Below are 23,962 nucleotides of genomic sequence, written 5' to 3' on the forward strand. Positions count from 1 at the left end.
GGAGACACTGTTCTCATTTACTCAAGATGAATTTGTGTCCAAAGCCCACATTTATGCCCATAGTCAAAAACAGCTCTCCACTTTGGGAACCTGAGGCAGGCAGATCACTTGAGGTCAGGAGTTCGAGACCAGCCTGGCCAACATGGTGAAACATCGTCTCTACTAAAAATACAAAAATTAGCTGGGTGTGGTGGCGCATGCTTTAATCCCAGCTACTGGAGAGGCTGAGGCAGGAGAATTGTTTGAACCAGGGAGTCAGAGGTTGCAGCGAGCCAAGATTGTGTCACTGCACTTCAGCCTGCCGACAGAGCGAGATTCTGTCTCAAAAAAAAAAAAAAAAAAAGAAAAGAAAAAAATTAAAAATTAGCCAGGCAAGCTGGCACTCACCTGTAGTCTGTAGTTTCAGCTACTCAGAAGGCTGAGGAAGGTCACTTGAGTGTGGGAGAAAGAGGCTGCAGTGAGCTATGACCATGCCATCATAATCCAGCTTGAGTGACAGAGGAAGAACCTTTCTTGAAAAAAGAAAAGGAAAGGCATATGGAGCTGTGCTCTGGTCAGAGAGACTGAGGAAAGGCTGGCTGAGCTAAGACTTGAAGGAGGGTGGAGTGAGGCCTGTGTGCAAAGTATCCTCTCTGCCTGATTCACCTCACCCTGAGATGGCAAAAGGCAAGGTGAGTTCTGGGGTAGATAGAAACCCTGAGTGGATGGGGGTGCAATCAGGAGATGGTGTGACAAACCTGGCAGGTAGGCCAGCTGCTAGCCCTGAGAGTCCCCTCATGCTAATTACTAAGGCACTTCTTCCTCTCCTAGCAGTTACAGCCAAAGCCAAATTTTGGCCTTGGCTTCTGGAGTGTGTGACCTGGATTCCAGGCCCCACTTACCCCCTCAGCCAGGCACCAACTCCACACCTATATACAGTGGCCCTGGCTGCAGAGGCAGGCAGGGGCCAGACCCTGCGAAGCCTTGTAGAATGTTTAAAGAATTCTGTTTTTAGTTTAAGAACAATGAGAAGCAAGAAAATGGTTGGGTGGGTTCATATTTGCAGTGATCCCTCTGGCTGATTAAGGACCACAGAGAAACATCGCCAGTTTAGAGAAGTCCACCGTGAGTATATTGTTCCCCACTTTTTTGGTGAGTCAGCCTTCCTCAGAAACCACACTTCGAAAATAGCTTTTTCGGCTAGAAAATTGGAACTCAGTGCAAAGCTGCCTGTACTCCTCAGGAAATATTTTGCTGCCTCTTTGGTGGTTCTTTTTGGCCTTGCAGCCTGACAGGAGTCACCAAATGTGGCCTTGAGTTGATCCGAGGATTTCTGTTATGGCAAACTTTTATTGCCAACTTTGCACTTGGTGGCCTTGGACAAATTTATTAACTTGTATATTCTTTAGCTTGCTTACGTGTAAAATGAGGTGGGTTAGCAAGATCCTTCCTAGCTCTAAAATTTTGTGAGATTTTTTTTTTCCCCTTTCAGTAACTTGTGGTAAAACTATAGATATAGCTACTGAATCACGTTGGCAAGTTTAGGACCTGTATCCACACCCACTAATAGCCACCTTGTTTCAGAGAGAAATGAGAGTGCAGAGGGATTTTCCAGGATGATCCTTGGTTATAGTAGGTTACTTAGAGTGTGGGGGAAATCCTTAAAGCCGGTTAACATGACAGAATGGGTTCTACTGTGAGTTGCTGCCACAACTGGCACCCTTGTTTTCTTGTTTCTCTCCTGGATCCCTTTGGATATGTTTCTTCTCTGGGCCTCAATTTAGTTATCTGTATAATTGGACTAGACTGATTCATCTTTGAAGACTGCTACAAAATTTCTGTGATGGGATTCTAAACCTTTTTATAACCATAAATGACTGCTCTAGAATGTGTAACTATTATAGGGAAAGATTTATTAATTATTTATTGGAATTGGGTAATACATGTTCATATTTTAAATATATATAATTAAAATATATACAAACATATGTATTAATATATTTTTAATTTCACAATAGAAAAACATAACGGTTTTTGAGTTGCAAAACTAGGTCCTGCTGTTTCTCCCTTCTTTCTCACCATCCCTCGTTCTTTTTTTTTTTTTTTTTGAGACGGAGCCTGGCTCTGTCACCCACGCTGGAGTGGCACAATCTCAGCTCACTTCAACCTCCACCTCCCAGGTTCAAGTGATTCTCGTGTCTCAGCCTCCTGAACAGCTGGGATTACAGGCATGCGCCACCACGCCCAGCTAATTTTTATGTTTTTAGTAGAGATGGGGTTTCGCCATGTTGGCCAGGCTGGTCTCAAACTCCTAGCTTCAGCTGATCCACCCACCTCAGCCTCCCAAAGTTCTGGGATTACAGTTATGATCCACCGCACCCAGCCCTCTTTCTTACTCTAGGACTATCAGTAAGTGAAACTCCACCCAGCAGACCACAGAGGCAGCTGTCTACATGAAAGATGGGTGGCATGTTTATGGAAAGTTTTGTCCTAAAAGTCTTTGGGGTTTGTCGTGATTGCTGTGATAAACAGCCCAACTGTTGACTAAAAAGCATCTCAGGCAAGAACTGGTTCCCAAATTTCTGAGAATTTCTGTTAATCTGTAGAGGGTGTGTGTGTGTGTCTGTCTGTCTGTCTGTCTGTCTGTCTTTTGTTCCAAATACAGGTAAGTGCCAGGGCATTGGAGTGGTATACATTTTATCAGATACAGAAGAAAATCATTTGTGCTCAGAGTAACTTCGTTAGTTTTTTTCCAGCTTGGAAACTTGCTTGCTTTCTAATTATAGACTGTTGTTGGGCAGGTTATGAACTAAAACCAGTTCTATAGAACTTCAAGCTCTGTTCTTTTCTCTTGGACATGAGCAACCAGAACAGGTGAAAGCAAATTTGGAATTGCTTGAGTTAGGCCTGGATTTTTCATTGTTCCTTGTCCTGGACTTTAGGCACTCAACCTAAATATGTATTTTACTTGTCTAGGGGAAAATAAAAAACAGCTTGACATGAATTTTGTTATATGCTTCACTTCATGAATTATTATTTTAATAAGTATTCCAGAATGAACTGAGTAGGAGCCCTCTGATGCTTTGCTGCCAGCCAACCCACTCCTACTTGCAGGGTATGCAAAGGAATTTCCTTAAATTTCAATGCTGCATTTGAGTTCTTTGTGTTGATTTGATCTTTGTTTTGCTTTGCTTTTTTTTTTTTTTTTTTGAGACGGAATCTCGCTCTGTCACCCAGGCTGGAGTGCAGTGGCACAATCTCGGCTCACTGCAGCCTCCGCCTCCCGGGTTCAAGCAATTCTCCTGCCTCAGCCTCCCAAGTAGTTGGGATTACAGGCACATGCCACCAAGCCAGGCTAAGTTTTGTACTTTTAGTAGAGACGGGGTTTCACCATGTTGACCAGGATGGTCTTGATCTCCTGACCTTGTGATCCACCTGCCTCAGCCTCCCAAAGTGCTGGGATTACAGGTGTGAGCCACTGTACCTGGCGATCTTTGTTTTTCTTTACGGCTCAGAAGAAACATTTGGGTAGGTTATAGGTCAAAGTCAAGGCTTTGTAAAAGGGTTTTTTACATTCAGGAGCCTTTCCCCAATTTCATTTGTTCATTTTTAAATACCAATTTTTTTTATTCATCAAGGAATACATGGCCATTGAAAAAAATATGAAAATAAAAATAAGCAAATGGAAATAAACTCCCCTTATCCTACTATACTGTAGTCTTTGGTATAATTTTTCAATTTCTCTAAGTATCTTTTTATTTTTTAATTGAGACAGGATCTCACTCTGTTACCCAGGCTAGAGTATAGTGGCACCATCACAGCTCACTGCAGCCTTGACCTCTGAGCTCGGGTGACCCTCCTACCTCAGCTTTCCAAGTAGTGGGGACTATAGGTGTGTGCTGCCACACCTGGCTAATTTTTGTGGGGTGTTTTTTTTTTTTTTCTGGGGAGATGGGGTTTCGCCATGTTGCCTAGGATGGTCTCAAACTCCTGGGCTCAAGCGATGCATCCGCCACCTCGGCTTCCCAGAGTGCTGGGATTACAGACATGAGCTACCACACTGGCTTAGAATCTTTTGTGATGCTGGGAATTAGATAATATTAATCTATAAGAGTTTCAAGGCCTCTTCATTCACTCTCCACTCTCTACAACCTGCTGAAGGGGATTGTGGTTTTGACTCATCAGATTCTTTCCTTCCTCAGGCGTATAAGGGAATTTTTTCTTTCCCAGACCAATTCCGGGGTTGTCTCAGAAGACAGGGCATAATCCAGATAAAATAAAACAGAAAGAAAGTGCAGAGAGGCCAAGTAGACCCAGGTAACACAGAACCAAGAGGGAGGGGAAGAGGGCAGAGAGAATAGCACATGTGCTGGGTATTGGGGAAGGTTGGGGCACTGGGGTGCTATAGACTGGCACAAGAGGATCTGGAGGATGAGCAGAAAACCAGGATTTGGATTGGAGAAGGAACAGCTTCGCTGTGGTTCATGAACTGAAATTCCATTAATGTTGTTGGCGAGATGGGACAAGTAGAGATGGACTTTTGTGGTTGGTCTGTGCCAAGCGGCGGTTGTGGGTTGGAGAGCAGCTGCTTTTATGTTTTTGTATTTCCTTTTTTATATATTCATTTTATTTCTGATTATGAAATAATATACTAATTATAGAAATTTCTGTTTCTTTTTTTTTGGAAACAGAGTCTCACTCTGTCACCCAGGCTGGAGTGCAGTGGCGCAATCTCGGCTCACTGCACCCTCTGCCCCCCGGGTTCAAGTGATTCTCCTGCCTCAGCCTACCAAGTAACTGGGACTACAGGTGCCTGCCACCATACTTGGCTTTTTTTTTTTTTTTTTTTTTGAGACATAGTTTTGCTCTTGTTGCCCAGGCTGGAGTGCAATGGCACCATCTCGGCTCACTACAACCTCCGCCTCCCAGGTTCAAGCAATTCTCCTGCCTCAGCCTTCGAGTAGCTGAGATTACAGGCTCCCGCCACCAAGCCCAACTAATTTTTTGTATTTTTAGTAGAGACAGGGTTTTACCATGTAGGCCAGGCTGGTCTTGAACTCCTGACCTCAGGTGATCTGCCCGCCTCAGCCTCCCAAAGTGCTGGGATTACAAACATGAGCCACCATGCCCAGCCCAGGCCCAGCTAATTTTTGTATTTTTAGTAGAGGTGGGGTTTCACCACGTTGGCCAGGCTGGTCTCAAACTCCTGACTTCAAAAGATCCACCCACCTTGGCCCCCCCAAAGTGCTGGGATTACAGGCTTGAGCCACTGTACTCAGCCTAGAAACTTCTACTTCTGAGCTATCTAACTTATATGATAAATCTACCTAACAGACAATGCATTATGTATTACAATTGCTTTTACCCACTCAATATATAATGTCTTCCCATATTATTAAATGCACTTCAATGTTTTAAAAATAGCTGTGTATACAATACCACAGCTATTGGTATTGTTGGCCATATAGGTCATTTCTGAAAGTTTTTAATCATAAATACCACTAATATCAATACTGTTACAACTCAATCTTTGCGTTTTTGTTTAATTCCTTAGACTATATTCTGCGGAGGGGATTTATTGGCTTGAAGGATACAAGTATTTGCAAGGATTTTGAATGAAATTAGCAACTTATCATTGTAGAGTTTAGTTTTAAATTATGTACAACTGGCTGGGTGTGGTGGCTCATGCCTGTAATAGCACTTTGGGAGGCTGAGGGGGGGGGGTGGATCACATGAGGTCAGGAGTTCGAGACCAGCCTGGCCAACATGGTGTGAAACCCCATCTTTACTAAAAATACAAAAATTAGCTGGGCATGTTGGCGGGTGCCTGTAATCCCAGCTAGTAGGGAGGCTGAGGCAGGAGAATTGCTTGAACCCGGGAGGCAGAGGTTGCAGTGAGCCGAGATCGCGCCATTGTACTCCAGCCTGGGCAATGAGTGAAACTCCATCTCAAAAAAACAAAAAAAAATTATATGCAACTACTCTTACCACTGTTTAACTTTGTGCATCTTAATAGAAATTTTTAGCTTTTTCAAAGCAGTTTGACATTGATTTTATCCCTTAATTTCACCCATTCAGGTGTGAAAAGCTTTTACTCTTAATTTTAAAATGTTCAAGATTCCTTTTATGTTTCAGTAGGCAGAAACAGAGCTAAAATTTAAAGGGATTTTTGAAAAAGAATTGTACTTATCCTGAATATGAATCCCAATATGAGCATGAGTTCTTCATCTCTTCCATTTCAGAGAAAGTAAGCTCTTGGCATCACCCTCCCTTATCCCGTCTTCCCCCATCCCTCATTTCAAATCAGCAATGTTACTATTCAGGGCATGAGGAAAACACACTATCGTCTGTGTCCTTCCCAAGTAAAGACCTCATTAGCATCTAGGGTAAAAAGTTAAGTAACTCATTGTACCAGCCCACCACAGACGTCTTGTTAAGGGTTTTGTATACACAGTGGATTGGGGTGGGCGACTATAATGCCCAAAACTTTGTCTAAATTTCTTCTTATTATTATCATTATTGAGACAGAGTTTTGCTCTTGTTGCCCAGGCTGGAGTGCAATGGCGTGATCTCAGCTCACTGCAACCTCCACCTTCTGAGTTCAAGTGATTCTCCTGCCTCAGCCTCCCAAGTAGCTGGGATTACAGGCATGTACCACCACGCCCAGCTAATTTTTATATTTTTAGTAGAGATGAGGTGCCACCATGTTGGCCAGGCTGGCCTTGAACTCTTGACCTCAGGTGATCCACCCACCTAGGCCTCCCAAAGTGCTAGGATTACAGGTGTGTGCCACCATGCCTGGCATAAATTTCTTCTACATAATGTGTTTCCTCCATTATCAATAGTAGTGTAATTGCTATTACATACTAAACATTTGGCTTATATAAGAATGAATCTGGAACTGTGTGCTTGAAAATCTGCATTGGTAACTTATCTGCTAATGATACTTTGGGCATTTTAAAACACTGATAATGAACTCTCTATGTGAGGAGTCATAAACTCAAATGCCTCCATGGGGCAGGCAGGTTATGTAAGAGAGCGATTCAGGCCAGCTATTAGAAAAACAATGATTAGACTGGGCATGGTGTGGCTCATGCCTGTAATCCTAGCACTTTGGGAGGCCGAGCTGGGCAGATCACTTGACGCCAGGAGTTCAAGACCAGCCTGGCCAACATGGCAAAATCCCACCTGTACTGAAAATACAAAAAAATTAGCTGGGCTTGGTGGCATGTACCTGTAATCCCAGTTACTCGGGAGGCTGAGGCACAAGAATTGCTTGAACCCAGGAGGCAGAGGTTGCAGTGAGCCAAGATTGCGCCACTGCACTCCAGCCTGGGTGACAGAGCAAGACTCTGTCTCAAATAAAAAAAAAAAAAAAGAAAGAAAAACAGTGATTAATAGCACCTCACTTTGGGCCTCTGTGTCCATGATGCAGTAGAGAGCAGTGTGGACTGGGGCTCAATGGAGACTGTTTATTCTGTCTGAATGAGAAGGCACTCAAGCCAGCTGTTGACGTGTGGGAAAGTGGGCCTAGCACTGTTAGATTTTCTTGTTCCAGGAGAACAAGAAATCCCAAGTTTTATGGATTTTTTTTTTAACACATGGGTTTCAAGTAAAAGTTTTTTAAAACACTGTACAGGCCAAACAAAAATGTGACTGTAGACTAGATCTAGCCCATGGAGGCCATTATGTGGCCTGTATTCTACATTCATCCATCATGAGCTTCTTTGAGGATTTAAATAAACCTTTAGAGCTAAGAAAACACAACCTACTGTGTACTAGAGCCCAGGATGTAAGGAAGCTAAACATAGTACCTTCAAAAGAAGTTTTAGTCTTCAAAATTGTGGACCTCTAACGAGATACTTTGATGGGAACTGCCTGGGTGTGATCTCAGCTCCACCTTTTTTTTTTTTTTTTTTTTTTTTTTTTTTTTTAATGAGATAAGGTCTCACTCTGTCACCCAGCCAGGAGTGCAGTGGGGGAATCTTGGCTCACTGGAGACTCAACCTCCCAGGTTCAAGCGATCCTCCCACCTCAGCCTCCTGAGTAGCTGGGAACACAGGTGTGTGCCACCACACCTGGCTAATTTTCATATTTTTGTAGAGATGGGTTTTGCCATGTTGCCTGGGTTGGTCTTGAACCCCTGGGCTCAAGTGATCCTCCCACCTCGGCCTCTGAAAGTGCTGGGATTATAGGTGTGAACTACCATTCCTGGCCTTCCCCACCATTTTCTAACCTCTGAGCCTTAGCTTCTTCATTTGAGAAATGAACTAATAGTATCATCTCCTTTATAAGGTTATGAGAAATCAAATGAGACAATTTAGATAAAGTATTAAAGTATTAGTAAGTTCTCAATAATTGTTTTTACTCCTCTTTCTCCTTTTGCTACTTCTATTGCTGAACTAGTCACCCCTCATTTTTTCTTCCTCATATTTCAGGTTTCTGAGTCCCTTCAACATGATCCTGGGAGGAATCGTGGTGGTGCTGGTGTTCACAGGGTTTGTGTGGGCAGCCCACAATAAAGACGTCCTTCGCCGGATGAAGAAGCGCTACCCCACGACGTTCGTTATGGTGGTCATGTTGGCGAGCTATTTCCTTATATCCATGTTTGGAGGAGTCATGGTCTTTGTGTTTGGCATTACTTTTCCTTTGCTGTGTAAGTGAACTTGAGTTTTTTCTTCCATCATCAAAAAAATGTAGAAGCAATTATCCAACGGGAATTCCATAACCCATTTCTTATATGTGTTGGCATGTCAGCAAAAGTGTCAGAATTTTCTAAAACAGCTTTCTACTTGTTATCCAACTAGACCCAGATAACACAGAACTGAGGTCAAGAACTATGAGGTCAAGGCCTTATAGTTCATTAATTCCACAAATATTTGTTGGGGCATCTGCTATGTGTCATACATTCTTTTGTTGTTGTTGAGATGGGGTCTACTCTGTCACCCATGCTGTGGTGTTATCTCGGCTTACTGCAACCTCTGCCTCCTGAATAGCTGGGACCACAGGTGCACACCCAGCTAATTTTTTGTGTTTTGGGTAGAGACGGGGGTTTTACTATGTTGCCCAGGCTGATCTTGGACTCCCAAGCTTGAGTGATCTAGCTTCCTTGGACTCCCCAAGTGCTGGGATTACAGGCGTGAGCCACTTCGCCCAGCTGTGTGTCATACATTCTTATGGGGACACAACAGTAAACAGAACAAAGACAAATCCCAGGTCATACAGCAGGAATGTGGCATAACCTGCACTAGACTCCAGATTTGTCTAATAAGAGAGTCTATTCTCAATTTTTAAGTGCCATTCCTATTGTCCTGACACAGGAATGAATGTATTTATTATTTGGAAGTAGACTATTTATTCTCCACTTGCTCAGGAGATCATAACTAGTGTTAAAAGTTTGGTAAGTCTATAGGAATAATTGGCTCAGAATATAGGTACTAAATACTCAGATTCTGGTGAAGAGATCTAGATATTCTCTAAGTTTTACATGAATTATTTACTAAGACTCCAAACACTTGAAGCCTGAAATAGACAAGAAATAAAATCCCAGCCTAATCAGCAGAAATCTGATTAAAATTCTAGTATATTAAGTGACAGGCACATCCCTTTAACTTTCAATAACATTTGACATGTGCACTTATTCCACTAAATGAAATTATTTGCTTGTTTAGGGCTTTGTTAGATTAAGTCCAGAATATTTATGGATACATCCCATACCCTATTGGATAAAATATCTGAGCCAACAAATTCAGACATTTTTGGAATTTTCTTCAGGTTTTCTGTAGGTGCTTAACGCTTAGTATTTCAATGATACTATTTAATCAAACAGCTTGCTAATTTTAATACCTTTCCACATCAGAACCTGAGACAGGCCAGTGTAACGAAATGTATCAGAGGTAGACAGTTAAGAGTCCTGATTTCTATTCTTAGACCTGCTGGAAACCAGCATGTGATTTGGACCAGTCATCCTATATGGGCTGTAGTTCACTCATCTCTAAAGTAAGGAGATTAGATAAGTGATTCCCAAACTGATAATTGTGAGAAGCATTCAGGATACTTTTTAAAAATATACATTTCCCAGCCACATCTTTATTTTGTGGGTCAACAGTGGTACCCAAGGATGTTAGGTTTTTAGAAAGCTCATCAACTATTTCTAATGGGTGGTCTAGGTTGAGATCCTCCAGATGAATCCACATCAGGGTTTTTCAAAATAAGGGTCCAAGATCCACCTACATCAGAATCATCTGGAGTGATTATTAAAATAATGAATTCTGGAGCCTTCCCTCAGTTGTAACAGTCTGAATTTGGGGTGATGGAGACCAGGAATTTGCTTATTTAACAGGCTCTCCAGGTGATTTGAATGTACATGGAAGTTGTAAAACCACTGGTATAGATCATACGGAGAGAGGGTTACCTGTTTAAAATACAGATTCCCAGGCCTGTCTCTTTAAGGCTCAGGTGGAGGAGGTCCAGGAAAGGGGATAGGGAATCTGTGGTAAAATAATCAAGCAAGTTTGGGGAACGGTAGGCTATAGAAACTCTGTAAAGCCCTTAGATTTTTACATCTAGAATTCTATACCCAACACTTTGGGTAAAGCCTCTGGGAGGCACTTTAAAAGTGGACTTTACTCACGTGCTCCTGCAGGGAACAAGATACAGATAATGCCGAATCCAGCAAGAGTTCTTTTCTGGAAAGCCTCGGGTAAGTTGATTTTTAAGTAGGATGGAATCCCGTTGATTCACTCTGAATTTCAGGACATTTAAGTAGCATCTGCAAGGTGATGATATCAGTGTGTGAAGGAAAGGGTGTGGCTTCCAGATAATGGTCCTTCCTGTTGAATACAGCATTTTCCTTTAATGCAGAAAAAAAACTATCTATGACTTGATGGAGAGCTTTACATAAAGTCCAAGGAGCCATTTGAAAGCTTGCATCAATTCGAGAAGCAGACTGGACTGTGGCTAACTAAGGCAGTTTACTAATAGTGTGAAGAGAGGGAGTGTAATATTGATATGGCAAAAGAGAATTGTTGCTTTGGTGTTAACCAGGTGTCCCTTCTCTGCAGTGATGTTTATCCATGCATCGTTGAGACTTCGGAACCTCAAGAACAAACTGGAGAATAAAATGGAAGGAATAGGTTTGAAGAGGACACCGATGGGCATTGTCCTGGATGCCCTAGAACAGCAGGAAGAAGGCATCAACAGACTCACTGACTATATCAGCAAAGTGAAGGAATAAACATAACTTACCTGAGATAGGGTTGCAGCAGAAATTGAGTTGCAGCTTGCCCTTGTCCAGACCTACTTTCTGCTTGCGTTTTTGAAATAGGAGGTGCACGTACCACCCAATTATCTATGGCAGCATGCATGTATAGGCCGAACTATTATCAGCTCTGATGTTTCAGAGAGAAGACCTCAGAAACCGAAAGAAAACCACCACTCTCCTATTGTGTCTGAAATTTCACGTGTGTTTATGAAATCTAATGGGAAATGGATCACACGATTTCTTTAAGGGAATAAAAAAAATAAAAGAATTACGGCTTTTACAGCAACAATACGATTATCTTATAGGAAAAAAAAAATCATTGTAAAGTATCAAGACAATACGAGTAAATGAAAAGGCTGTTAAAGTAGATGACATCATGTGTTAGCCTGTTCCTAATCCCCTAGAATTGTAATGTGTGAGATATAAATTAGTTTTTATTATTCTCTTAAAAATCAAAGATGATCTCTATCACTTTGCCACCTGTTTGATGTGCAGTGGAAACTGGTTAAGCCAGTTGTTCATACTTCGTTTACAAATATAAAGATAGCTGTTTAGGATATTTTGTTACATTTTTGTAAATTTTTGAAATGCTAGTAATGTGTTTTCACCAGCAGGTATTTGTTGCAAACTTAATGTCATTTTCCTTAAGATGGTTACAGCTATGTAACCTGTATTATTCTGGACGGACTTATTAAAAAACAAACAGACAAAAAATAAAACAAAACTTGAGTTCTATTTACCTTGCACATTTTTTGTTGTTACAGTGAAAAAAATGGTCCAAGAAAATGTTTGCCATTTTTGCATTGTTTCGTTTTTAACTGGAACATTTAGAAAGAAGGAAATGAATGTGCATTTTATTAATTCCTTAGGGGCACAAGGAGGACAATAATAGCTGATCTTTTGAAATTTGAAAAACGTCTTTAGATGACCAAGCGAAAAGACTTTAAAAAATGGTAATGAAAATGGAATGCAGCTACTGCAGCTAATAAAAAATTTCAGATAGCAATTGTTACAACCATATGCCTTTATAGCTAGACATTAGAATTATGATAGCATGAGTTTATACATTCTATTATTTTTCCTCCCTTTCTCATGTTTTTATAAATAGGTGATAAAAAATGTTTTGCCTGCCAATTGAATGATTTCGTAGCTGAAGTAGAAACATTTAGGTTTCTGTAGCATTAAATTGTGAAGACAACTGGAGTGGTACTTACTGAAGAAACTCTCTGTATGTCCTAGAATAAGAAGCAATGATGTGCTGCTTCTGATTTTTCTTGCATTTTAAATTCTCAGCCAACCTACAGCCATGATCTTTAGCACAGTGATATCACCGTGACTTCACAGACATGGTCTAGAATCTGTACCCTTACCCACATATGAAGAATAAAATTGATTAAAGGTTTTTTTGGTGAGACTTTATTTAATGCACATCTGTCTTAAATACCTGAGAAACTTGGCGACGACCCTATAAACAGTGAAGCAAACACTTCAGCTGTTTCAAATACTGTTTAGTAAAGCTTGAATACTTTATTAACTTGCAGCCAGAATAAAACAATTCCAGTGGGATCCTATTTTTAAACCTGGCATGAGTCTTATATACATGTTAGCCCATTCCATTTTCTACAAGGTGAATTCTGCCGATAAAATCCAATAAATTTGGAGAAACTAATAAAAAAAAAAGATACCTGTAATTACTAATGGCCAGTAGTCAATTCTGGAAAGGTAATAATAGAAAAATGTAACATATAAATGTTGTAAATTATGATTACATTTAAAAACAAGCTAAAATCTGCAACTAAGATCTTTAGGGTTGGGTGGTAGAAAAAGCATAATGTGAACTGCTTCACCTCTTTTGGCAAAACCTGTGTATTGAGGCCATAAGCTATGAAATTGGATCATCTTTTCTTCTTGTATATATCTAAGATAAAAACCCTCTTACAGTGCATTTTGAAATTCCTGACTTTAATAATACTGTGGCTATACAAACAAATGCATAGGGGCTTTCTAGAATTTTTTTTTTTTTTTTTTTTTGAGATGAGGTTTCGCTCTTGTTGCCCAGGCTGGAGTGCAATGGTGCAATCTCAGCTCACTGCAACCTCCACCTCCCATGTTCAGGTGATTCTCCTGCCTCCCAAGTAGCTGGGATTACAGGCATGAGCTACCATGCCTGGCTAATTTTGTATTTTTTTTTTTTTTTTTTTTAGGAGAAATGGGGTTTCACCATGTTGGTCAGGCTGGTCTTGAACTCCTGACCTCATGTGATTCACCCACCTCGGCCTCCTACAGTGCTGGGATTACAGGCATGAGCCACCACACCGGCCTAGAATTTCAACTACTAATTTACATTAAGCTTTTAATTATGTTTAAAGTGCTTTTCCTATCAGAGTTTAGCCTCTTAGATGTAGTATGTGCTAGACACTTGAAGTTTTTTTTGTTACAGCCCTTTCTTAGCTATCCTGCTTTGTATGCAAGGATGTTTTCTAGAAATATTGAAGAGTGAGAAAACAAAACTATCAGCCATTGAAAACTATATTTAAATTTGGATACTTTTGTACATACTAAATTATCTTAAAAAAATAGAAACACCGTATTTCTTTCCCATGGCTTGTCTTTCCAAATAATGTGTTGTTTTTAAGTTTGTCACAATTAGACCTATTCTCCCCTAGCCTGTTTGGTTTGATACCTGCCACTTATGATAACATAAAAGGAGAAAGAAGGCAGGCGCCAATTATTTACTCAGGTAAAGAAGAGAGAAAAGGCACCAAAGCTTTTTTTTTTTTTTTTTTTTTTGAGATGGAGTATCACTCTGTCACCCAGGCTGGAGTACAGTGACATGATCTTGTCTCACTGCAACCTCTGCCTCCCCAGTTCAAGCAATTCTCCTGCCTCAGCCTCCCGAGTCGCTGGGATTACAGGTGCCTGCCATCATGCCCAGCTAATTTTTGTATTTTTAATAGAGATGGGGTTTCACCATGTTGGCCAGGCTGGTCTCGAACTCCTGACCTCTGGAGATCCGCCCTCCCTGGCCTCCCATAGTGCTGGGATTACAGGCATGAGCCACCGCACCTGGCCCAAAGCTTGATTTTCTAATTTCTAGGGTTCACACTACTTCTATTATTACAAAAATCTCAAATTCTATGCACCTAGTGGCTAGAATGAATAATGAAGGCCTCTAGGAACTTGGAAGAAGGACAGATTGGAGTTGTCTGGAAAATTTTTTATGGAGGACACAGGATCTGACCCGGGAGTTGAAGACTGGGTAGGACGTTCATTAATGGAGAACAGGAGGGAAGTCTCTTGGAAGGAATAATGCGAGCAAAGGCACAAGGGTGTGCACAAGGATGTTTCATCAAGTAGAGTATAAAGGATTTGTGGGAAATAAGACAGGATTAGTAAATTGGGGCCAGGCAATGGAGTGCCTTAAAGAATAGGATAAGTAGTTCAAGTTTAATCCTTCCTGTAAGCAAGTTTCCTTTAAAATATGTTTGAGAGTGATAAAATCAAATTAGACTTAACAGAGTAAACATATATGAGTGTGTGTGTGTGTGTGTGTGTATTTAGCCAAAACCAAAAGCTTGTCAATAACTATATTATGTAAAACTTCTTTTCTATAAAAACAGCATGCTGTCTCCCATTGTCCCTCTATATATGAAAACTTGCTGCCAGGAAGTTTTCATATATGCAGGGTTTACTTTCCCATTACTTTTCCTAGTGACACTTAGTTTTCACCATGTTCTGTGGCTTACGTGTTCTGCCCCTCACAGGTACCCCTATAGAAAGAATACTCCAAAACACCAAGGGAGTCACCAAGAGAGAAAGCCAGGCAGGGTGGGAAACTGAAAATCTCCACTGATTCTGCAGAGAAGCTCTAAGGAACAATCCTTTCATTTCAAAGCATCAGAAGGGCCAGGAGCTCAATTCATCCTTCACACTTCCATAGGATGAAACATTATTTGTTCCCTTTAAGATACTATGTGATGAATTACCGCAGAAGAGATGGAAGGAGAAAAAAATGGGAATACAATAGTTAACACTTCTGTTATATTTATTATTTACCAGAAGAAAACAATAATAAAGCAAATGTTTAAAAAATTTTCTTTAACTTCTGCTTCTGGAAATATGACTCTAAATTTCACCTGAGTCACTCAAATTGATTGCAAGTAGAAAATATTGCCTCTAAATATTATATTTTATCTCCTTCCACCTTCCTCTTCAGCCCCTACTTCTTCATGGCCCAAACATTCTGCCTTTTACAAATACCCTTATCAGATGGTAGCATTGTTTCCAGTTCTGCCACGTGGATCCTAAAGTATTGCTGCTGACATAGTCTCCATGCTGTAATCCAAGAGTCACTATTTCCATTTCTTGTTCTTCTAGATGGCTCTGTTGCCTCTTACGCCAGTTCTTTTGGCAGTTGCACCTGCGATTTAAGCATTTGAGGAAACGGGGGAAATTAATCCTGGAAATTTAAGAGCTTTGCAGCAAAATTTACAAAATTTACATGCCTTAAAAGATACAGAATAGGTTTGAAATTCTGGCCAAAGCACCCCCAAAATCAAGATAAAACAACAATCATAACCACAGCCACCATTTATTAGACATTTACTAATGCCAGGGACGGTTCCAAGGGCTTTGAGCACATGGCAAAGTACATCATGGAAATAAGAGGGCGGGTGCCTAAGTTGGCCTGGGTTCAAAGACTGGCACTAGCATGTAGTAGTTATGTGGTGTTGGGCATCAGTTTTCTCAGCTGTAAAATGATAATAACAGTATCTAATTCACAAGGCTATTATTCAAGTGAGTAATCCATGTTAACACTTTTTTTTTTTTTTTTTTTTTTGAGATGGAGTCTCAGTCTGTCTTCCAGGCTGGAGTGCAGTGACACCATCTTGGCTCACTGCAACCTCCAACTCCCGGGTTCAAGCGATTCTCCTGCCTCAGCCTCCCAAGTAGCTTGGATTACAGGCATGTGCCACCAATGCCCAGCTAATTTTTGTATTTTTAGTAGAGACAGGGTTTCACCATGTTGGCCTGGCTGGTCTCAAACTCCTGGCCTCAAGTGATTCACTTGCTTCGGACTCTCAAAGTGCTGAGATTACAGGCATGAGCACCCGGCCTAACACTTATTTTTAAAACAGTATCTCATTACATCCTACAAAAGCCTTGTAAGGAGAGAAATGGCTCAGAGAAGACAATAACTTGCCTAAGATCATACAGCTAGGAAGTGGCAGAGCAGGATTTGAACCAGGTCTGCCTGATTTCAGTGCTCATTATTATACACTGCCTGTAAAAATATCACTATAAGAATATAAAATATATGTTCTTTTTAAAACATGTCTTTCCTCTTTGAAGCACACTCCTAATCTGATGGTCAGAAATATTTAAACATGAAATATAAGCCAGGCAAGGGGGCATGCACCTGTAATCCTGGCTACTCAGGAGATTGAGATGGGAGAATCACTTGTGGCCAGGAGTTCGAGACCAGCTTGAACAACAAAGTGAGACCCATCTCACCTTGTTAGGATTTTTATTATATTTTTTTTAGACAAAGTCTTACTCTGTCACCCAGGCTGGAGTGGAGTGGCATGATCCCGGCTCAAGGCAACCTCTGCCTCCCGGGTTCAAGCGATTCTCCTGCCTCAGACTCCCAAGTAGCTGGGACTACAGGTGCATGCCACCATGCCCAGCTAATTTTTGTATTTTTAGTAGAGACGGGGTTTCACCATGTTGGCCAGGCTTGTCATGAACTCCTGACCTCAGGTGCTCCGCCCACCTTGGCCTCCCAGAGTGCTGGGATTACAGGTGTGAGCCACCGTACCCAGCCACCTGATTTTCTTAGAAGAGTTTTATAACAAGGCTGGGCGCAGTGGCTGACGCCTGTAATTCCAGCACTTTGGGAGGCCGAGGTGGGCGGTTCTCCTGAGGTCAGGAGTTCAAGACAAGCCTGGCCAACAGGGTGAAACCCTGTCTTTACTAAAAATACAAAAATTAGCTGGGCGTGGTGGCACGTGCCTGTAATCCCAGCTACTCAGGGAGCTGATGCGGGAAAATTGCTTGAACCTGGGAGGCGGAGGTTGCCTTGAGCTGGGATCCCACCACTGCACTCCAGCCTGGGCAACAGAGACACCATCTCAAAAAAAAAAAAAAAAAAAATATATATATATATATATATACATTTAAAGCATCCCCCAAGACAAAAAAAAAAATTATAAAACAACAACAGAAGTCCAACACTGCAAACCCACTTCATACTTCTGCCTCATAGGAAAACCTTAAGGACAAAGCAAGATTTTAAAGGGTTTCAAGTGTCATTGTATCTTAGGAAAGTAACTCATCAACTCATCCATCATGTATGTACCTTCCAGAGGACACTGAAGATGCCCAGTGTCCCCTGGACATTTGTATAACAATGACTAGGAATGTTTCTCCCTGTATTGCTAATGTCCACCTGCCAGTGTGATGAACCATTTTGGTCATCTGCTATGGCTCCTCTTGCAGCAAGTTCTCAGCCCACGATCTTTGGCTAGGAATGTTTTTCCAATATTCTGCCCACCAGAGAGGACCTTTGATGTGCTGCTGCCTGCCAGCCTTCAAGCCAAGGGGACTTCCATGGCTTCTGACCCTCTACCTCCCTTGTGCCAAACTTTGAGAAGAGAGGGGTATGACTGCACCCGGCAGGGCTCTCCCATGGAGAACACCAGTAGTTAAGAGAAACCATGAGTCAGGTATTTAAAATAACTGTAAAGCTGCAATAAATAGTTAAAACACTGTGTTCTTTGTATTATGGAATGGAAAAAGAAGCATTTTATATAAGTTATTCCCTGTATTTGTTTATATATGCATGGAAGAGTTCCAAAATAATATTTTAAATTTAAAAATTTTTTAATTATTTAGAGAGATGAGGATCTCACTGTCACCCAGGCTGGAGCGCAGTGGTGCAATGATAACTCAAAGCAGCCAGGCCCTCCTGGACTCAAGTGATCCTCTTGCCTTGGCCTCCCAAAGTACTGGTATTACAGGTGTGAGCCACCATGCCCAGCCCAGAATAATATTTTAAAAAGAAAATGTGGCACTGACCCAGAATAGTAAACCCAGACACATATTTACTTTAAAATATGACCAAGCTGGTAGTTGAGATCACTGGGGAAAAGAGGAATGAGTCACTAAATGATCACTGGTTAACTATTTGGAAAAGAAATAATGAAATAGCCTTCTTGCTTTCTACTGACTTTAAAAATTAACCCTTTAATCTATCCATAATATCAAATATTTTTTAAAAACCAAAAACTATAAAAGTTGCAAGAAAAGGCAGGCACACGTTTTAATCATTTTCAAAGAGGCCATTTCTAAGCAGAATACAAAAGGTAGAAATCATAAAAATAGCTAGATATGATGTCATAAAAATGTAAAACTTACAAACAGAAGAAAATCAACTTGTGTTATTGGTAGGGAGCCTTTTTCCCCTTTGCTTGCTGGTTTTCAAAGAAAGTATGTCTAGTGTGCTTGTGTGTGTGTGTGTGTCTAGCATCACACAGTGCACACATACGCATACACTCAGAGGCTTGGAGGCAGAGCGGGTGGGAAAGTTGGTTTCAGCACAGGCTATTTAATTTGGTCTACCTGTATTAAGTTCCTGCTCTGGACCAACACCTCAGTGGATGTCCAGGACAGAGATGAGCAAGACCTGCTTTGAAGAACTCAGAATCCTGTAAGGCTCAAAGTCTTTCCACCACTGTGGCCAGAAGGGCTGTCAACCTGAAGCAGAATGTGGGAGGTGCTATAAAAGAGGTGTGGACAAAAAAGGTAATGGAAATACACAGGCAGAGTACCCCTGACGTTTTGTTGTAAGAAGTAGCATTTGAGTCAAGCCTTGGAAATTGGATAGATTCTAACAGACATAGAAGAAAAGGTAATTTGAGGCAAAGGGTGGTACGGAGGCAAGAAAGCAAGGCCCTTCAGGGAAGATAGCAGCAGACATGGTTTACCATAGATGTCACCGAGTCGTGATTGTCAAATGTGGTCCCAGAATAAGCAGCAGCAGCATTACCAGGGAATTTGTCAGAAATGCAAATATTTAGGCCCCATCCAAGACCTACTGAATCAGAGACTCTGTCAGTGGACTCAGTAATCTGTATTTAGCCCTTTAGGTGATTTTGATCCACAATAACATTTGAGAATCACTATATGGACTTTAGAAAAGTGTATAAAAAACCTTTTTTCCCACTACACATCAAAGGCAAGCAATTCTGGTTTATATAATTCCTGGATTATACGTGCTCTTGATGAGCTTGAAATGTTACATTGCTTTCTTCCTATGGAGGCTCCCTTCATTAGAATCGTAACATTTCCAAAGCTATGATCTATGTTTGGCCTTGGCTCTTATAGATCATCCTGGTTTCTTTATTGGAGGTCCTAAAAACGGTGGAGGAGGGGTCGAAGGAAAAAAAAGAAGTAGAAGGTAACCCTGGAGTTTCAGACCTGAATGCGTGACAGAATGGAGATAAGACAGAAAACTGGGAACCAGAAACAACCACTAGGCCTAAAAATGAGCAGCTTGGTTTGGGGACAGATTGAATGTGCTAAGAAAACCCTGAGTGATCTAAAGGGAAAGGGAGATTTGGGAATTGTTCTAGATTATGTGACAAGAGAAAGAGGAGAAAATTTCCCATTATGTGATGGGAAAGAGGAGAAAAGTACAAAAGGAGAGAATCTAGAGAATCTGGCTAAAGAGAAAGAAGATCTCATAAATGAGGCAAAGAAGAAATGGCCAGTGATGAAGATGAATACTGAAGGGTTTGTAAACTTCAGTTCTGTAATCATAACAACCCCTAATGTGTCATGGAGTCTTTTGATGTACTAAGGCGGCCCATGATATTATTATACTGAAGTCTTTCTGGAGGAGAATTTAGCAACGGCTTTAGCCAACTGGATGGGAGCAGTCCAGATATACATGAGTAAGCCTGAAGTGAAATTGAGTGAATGTTAAAATAGTTATCTTGCGTGAATGGCACAGAAGCTTGGATATGATACAAAATGCAGCTGGCCTCAGGGAATTAGACAGTTGCTGCAAATGGGATTTTATCTCAGTGAAAAGTACAAATACTCATTTGAGATGGTAGGAGTGAGCAGACCACAAGATTTTTGAAGATGAAAGAATATCACACATTTGTTAGGGAGGGATAGGCCTATACCAGCCTAATGTCTTTGTGTTATCATACGACTCAGCTTTATTAACTCATAGGGAAATGATTTAGTCATTATCCAATAAATTCAGTTTGTTAGATAAAACAAAGATTTTTAAAAACATAGCTAAAAACAACAAGAGCATAATAAAAAAATTCTACAGAAGCCAGATAAGTCATGTAAATGAGTGAAGCATGCCAGGTACAAAGCAGTAAGGGCAAAAGAGAAAAACTAGAGGGTCCATGAGCATTCTCAAGGATGAAACCAATGCATAGAAACAGCTAATTTTTTCCATGCAAGTGCAGTGTGGCCAGATCTGATGTTCCAAGTGGTGCTAGATATCTGGATTTTTTTGCATGTGACATTCAAAAACTTACACAATGATACCCAAGCCAAATAAAGTGGGCCTGCTTTACCTCATGCTTTACCAGATCTGACCTCATGCTTTACCAGTTTTCAATACCTGGCCCATGGAGTAAACTTCTTTTAAACTGAATTGAATGGGTAATTTCTCAGAGGAGGAAGCATTTGAGCAAAGCAAGTATATGGATTTTCCTTTATTTTTTGCCAGCAACTTCATTTCAGGTATCCCAGGCCAGAAGCGTGGGGTAGGGAGAGAATAAGCTTTAATTTAAAATTTTTGAGACAGAATCTCGCTCTGTCGCCCAGGCTGGAGTGCAGTGGCACCATCTTGGCTCACTGCAAACTCCACCTCCCAGGTTCTAGTGATTCTCATACCTCAGCCTCCCAAGTAGCTGGGATTACAGGCGAGCGCCACCACACCTGAATATTTTTGTACTTTTAGTAGAGATGGGTTTTCACCACGTTGGCCAGGTTGGTCTCAAACTCCTGGCCTCAAGTGATCGACCTCCCAAAGTGCTGGGATTACAGGTGTGAGCCACCACACCCAGCCTAAAAAAGAATTTTAAAATACATGTGCTCTATCAAATACAAAAGTAATATTTCCAAATCTATAAGGAAAATAACTACTTTTATTTTTCACACAGGGTCTCACTCTGTTGCCCAGGCTGTAGTGCAGTGGCACAAACATGGCTCACTGCAGCCTTGACTTCCTGAGCTCAAGTGATCCTCCTGCCTCAGCCTCTTGTGTAGCTGGTACCACAGGTGCATGCCATCACACCAGGCTAACTTTTAAAAATGTTTTGTAGAAACAGGATCTCACTTTGTTTTGTTGCTCATGTTGGTCTTGAATTCCTGGGCTCAAGCAATCCTTCTGCCTTGGCCTCCCAAACTGTTGAGATTACAGGTATGAACCACCGCTCCCAGCCAGTAACTACAATTTTAAAAAATTTTTCTGTCGAGCATGGTGGCTGATGCCTGTAATCCCGCCACTTTGGGAGGCTGAAGCGGAAGGATCACTTGAGCTCAAGAATTTGAGACCAGCCAGGGCAACATAGTGAGATCTCATCCCTACAAATTAAAAAACAAAAAAAAATTAGCTGTGCGTGGTGGCACGCATTTGCGGTCCCAGCTACTCAGGAGTCTGAGGTGGGAGGATCACTTGAGCCCTGGAGGTTGAGGCTGCAGTGAGCCATAATTGAGCTACTGCACTCCAGCCTGGGTGATAGAGTGAGATCCTGCCTCAAAAACACACACACACACAAAACTTTTCTAAGAAAAAAATTTGTTTCTGAATAATGTTCTCTTTAGTAACATCACACACACACAGAGAACCCCACAAGGTTTCAAAACTGTGTTTTAATTTTAACCTCATTCTTGAAAATCCAGGGATTTGGAGGGCATCTGTCCCAAATCCCCAAAACCCTTCATTTCACCTCTATCAAGTGAACATTGTCTTGTCTCACTTGATTGGCTAAAACTATCCCTTTCTGCTGGGATTTTGTGACATTACCGTTTATAGTGTTTACTGTACTTTGAGTCTAAGATGTATATTTTGGGACATTTCAACAGCTCTGAAATCAGAATGCATCTTAAAATCGATGGTGTTTTACAATAGTTGGCTGGAGACCCAAGTGTGAACACATCATAGCTACTTATACTATTATTACCTCCATTGAGTCATGTGCCCTGTTGATACTACACACACAGATGTATTGCCTCTTAAAATAGCTTTTAAAGAAAGATAAGTAAGCAAATGTGGTAAAGTGAGACGGGTATGCAAGAATTCTTTGTACTACTTTTGACCTTCTGTAAGTCTAAAATGACCTCAAAACAAAAGAAAAAAATTAAAATATCTTTTAAAAGATTATACTATGTTTTGGCTTTAAAGCAGAAATTTATAGTACATGCAGAAAGGCACAGAAACAGAGTGCTGGGAAGCAATCTGATATTAGTGAAGCAAATTTTCATTAGTGCAAGGAGGCATTTTCATATTTTTCTTGCCGAGTGTTTTCCAGGACCAAATAGATGAAGTTGTGTGACATTTTGTAACTGAGACACATGCAAACAGATCTGTCACAGGCCAAGCCAGGCAACTGAAGGCAGGAGAAATTGCCAATCCTTCAGAATAAATGAAGCCCTTTCAAAACCGAGGGTGATATGCAAGATTGTCATTCAAAAAGCATGTCAGAGTTCACTTTGCGGCATGTTTTTCTTGAATTATTTTTTTAAAACACCACCACCAAATACACTTAAAATTGGTAGTAGTTTTGAATTGATTAAAATATGAAAAATGCAGTGCTTGGTGGGGTGTTTTATTCTTGCAATTATCATCATGAATTTATTTTAATGTCTTTTGTCCTAGACTCTAGACCCAAAACTGTGGTGTTCTCAGTTGAGTAAAAGGCAGAGGGGTGAAAAATTAAACCTACGCTGTAAGCTCTGTGTGCGGTCGAGACTGAACCTGACTTACCACTATATCCCCAATCCTTCTCATCTGCCTGACATATATATTGGTTAGATTAACAAATAAGTGAATGGATAGAATGGAATTGACCCAGGAAAAATGGATTTGCTCAGCAGAGCACTCAGAAGTCAGGGAGTTGGTTCAGATGCTCTTTTGAACTTCATTCCCTCTTCTACTCCGAACTTACATGCCACCTTTAGCACAGATTTTTTCAAAAGACGTCTCATCATTCTTTTCAGACTGCTCTTTTCTGAATGTACAGCCACCAAGGTGGCTTGAATATTCTTTGCCAATGACTAGTTACTGGAAAAGTGGTAGAACTAGTTTCTCTCAAACAATACCCCAATTCATTCCTAGGGGAGTTCTGGCTGTCCAGAGAAGAGCAGGTGCAGAAAGTCTTGATGTTGTGCCCAAGGGCAGGCAAAGAACCATTGTCTGACCTCATGTGACCTCCAGCGTTCTCACCCTGGCCACTGCTCCAGGAAGAATCAGAGCCTCTCTAAATCATAGATGAAAGTCAGCTTTGATTTAGAAGAATGGGCTATTGATAATTCTCCATTCTAGGAGTTGGGAATAAGGACCATACATATGTGAAAGACTAGCAATTATTTCAGAATATCAAGCTCTTTAAAGCAGAAAAAGAGCAAGCATGCATAAAAATTCAACACATTTTGAAAAAACATGAATCTGTGTAACAAAATAATATACAG

General features: G+C 41.0%; 2 protein-coding genes across 4 annotated transcripts in view; one reads left to right on the forward strand and one right to left on the reverse strand.

Moving 5' to 3' along the window:
• ARL6IP5 (ADP ribosylation factor like GTPase 6 interacting protein 5) overlaps positions 1-12,644 on the forward strand; it is a 25,638-nt gene extending 12,994 nt beyond the window's left edge. The window contains exons 2-3 of the mRNA XM_516574.8: positions 8,418-8,635; positions 11,043-12,644. Of these exons, the coding sequence (XP_516574.2) occupies positions 8,418-8,635; positions 11,043-11,215 (391 nt within the window). The 3' untranslated portion in view covers positions 11,216-12,644. The remainder of the gene's footprint in view (positions 1-8,417; positions 8,636-11,042) is intronic.
• The window catches only part of LMOD3 (leiomodin 3), a 17,761-nt gene continuing 5,600 nt past the window's right edge, over positions 11,802-23,962 (reverse strand). For all 3 annotated transcript variants that reach the window (XM_054680791.2, XM_009445836.5, XM_054680790.2), the window contains one exon: positions 11,802-15,662. In XM_054680791.2, coding sequence (XP_054536766.1) covers positions 15,636-15,662 — 27 coding nt within the window. In that variant the 3' untranslated portion in view covers positions 11,802-15,635. The remainder of the gene's footprint in view (positions 15,663-23,962) is intronic.

This window comes from Pan troglodytes, chromosome 2 (genome assembly GCF_028858775.2).
Source record: "Pan troglodytes isolate AG18354 chromosome 2, NHGRI_mPanTro3-v2.0_pri, whole genome shotgun sequence".
In the NCBI taxonomy this organism is placed as follows: Eukaryota; Metazoa; Chordata; class Mammalia; order Primates; family Hominidae; genus Pan; species Pan troglodytes.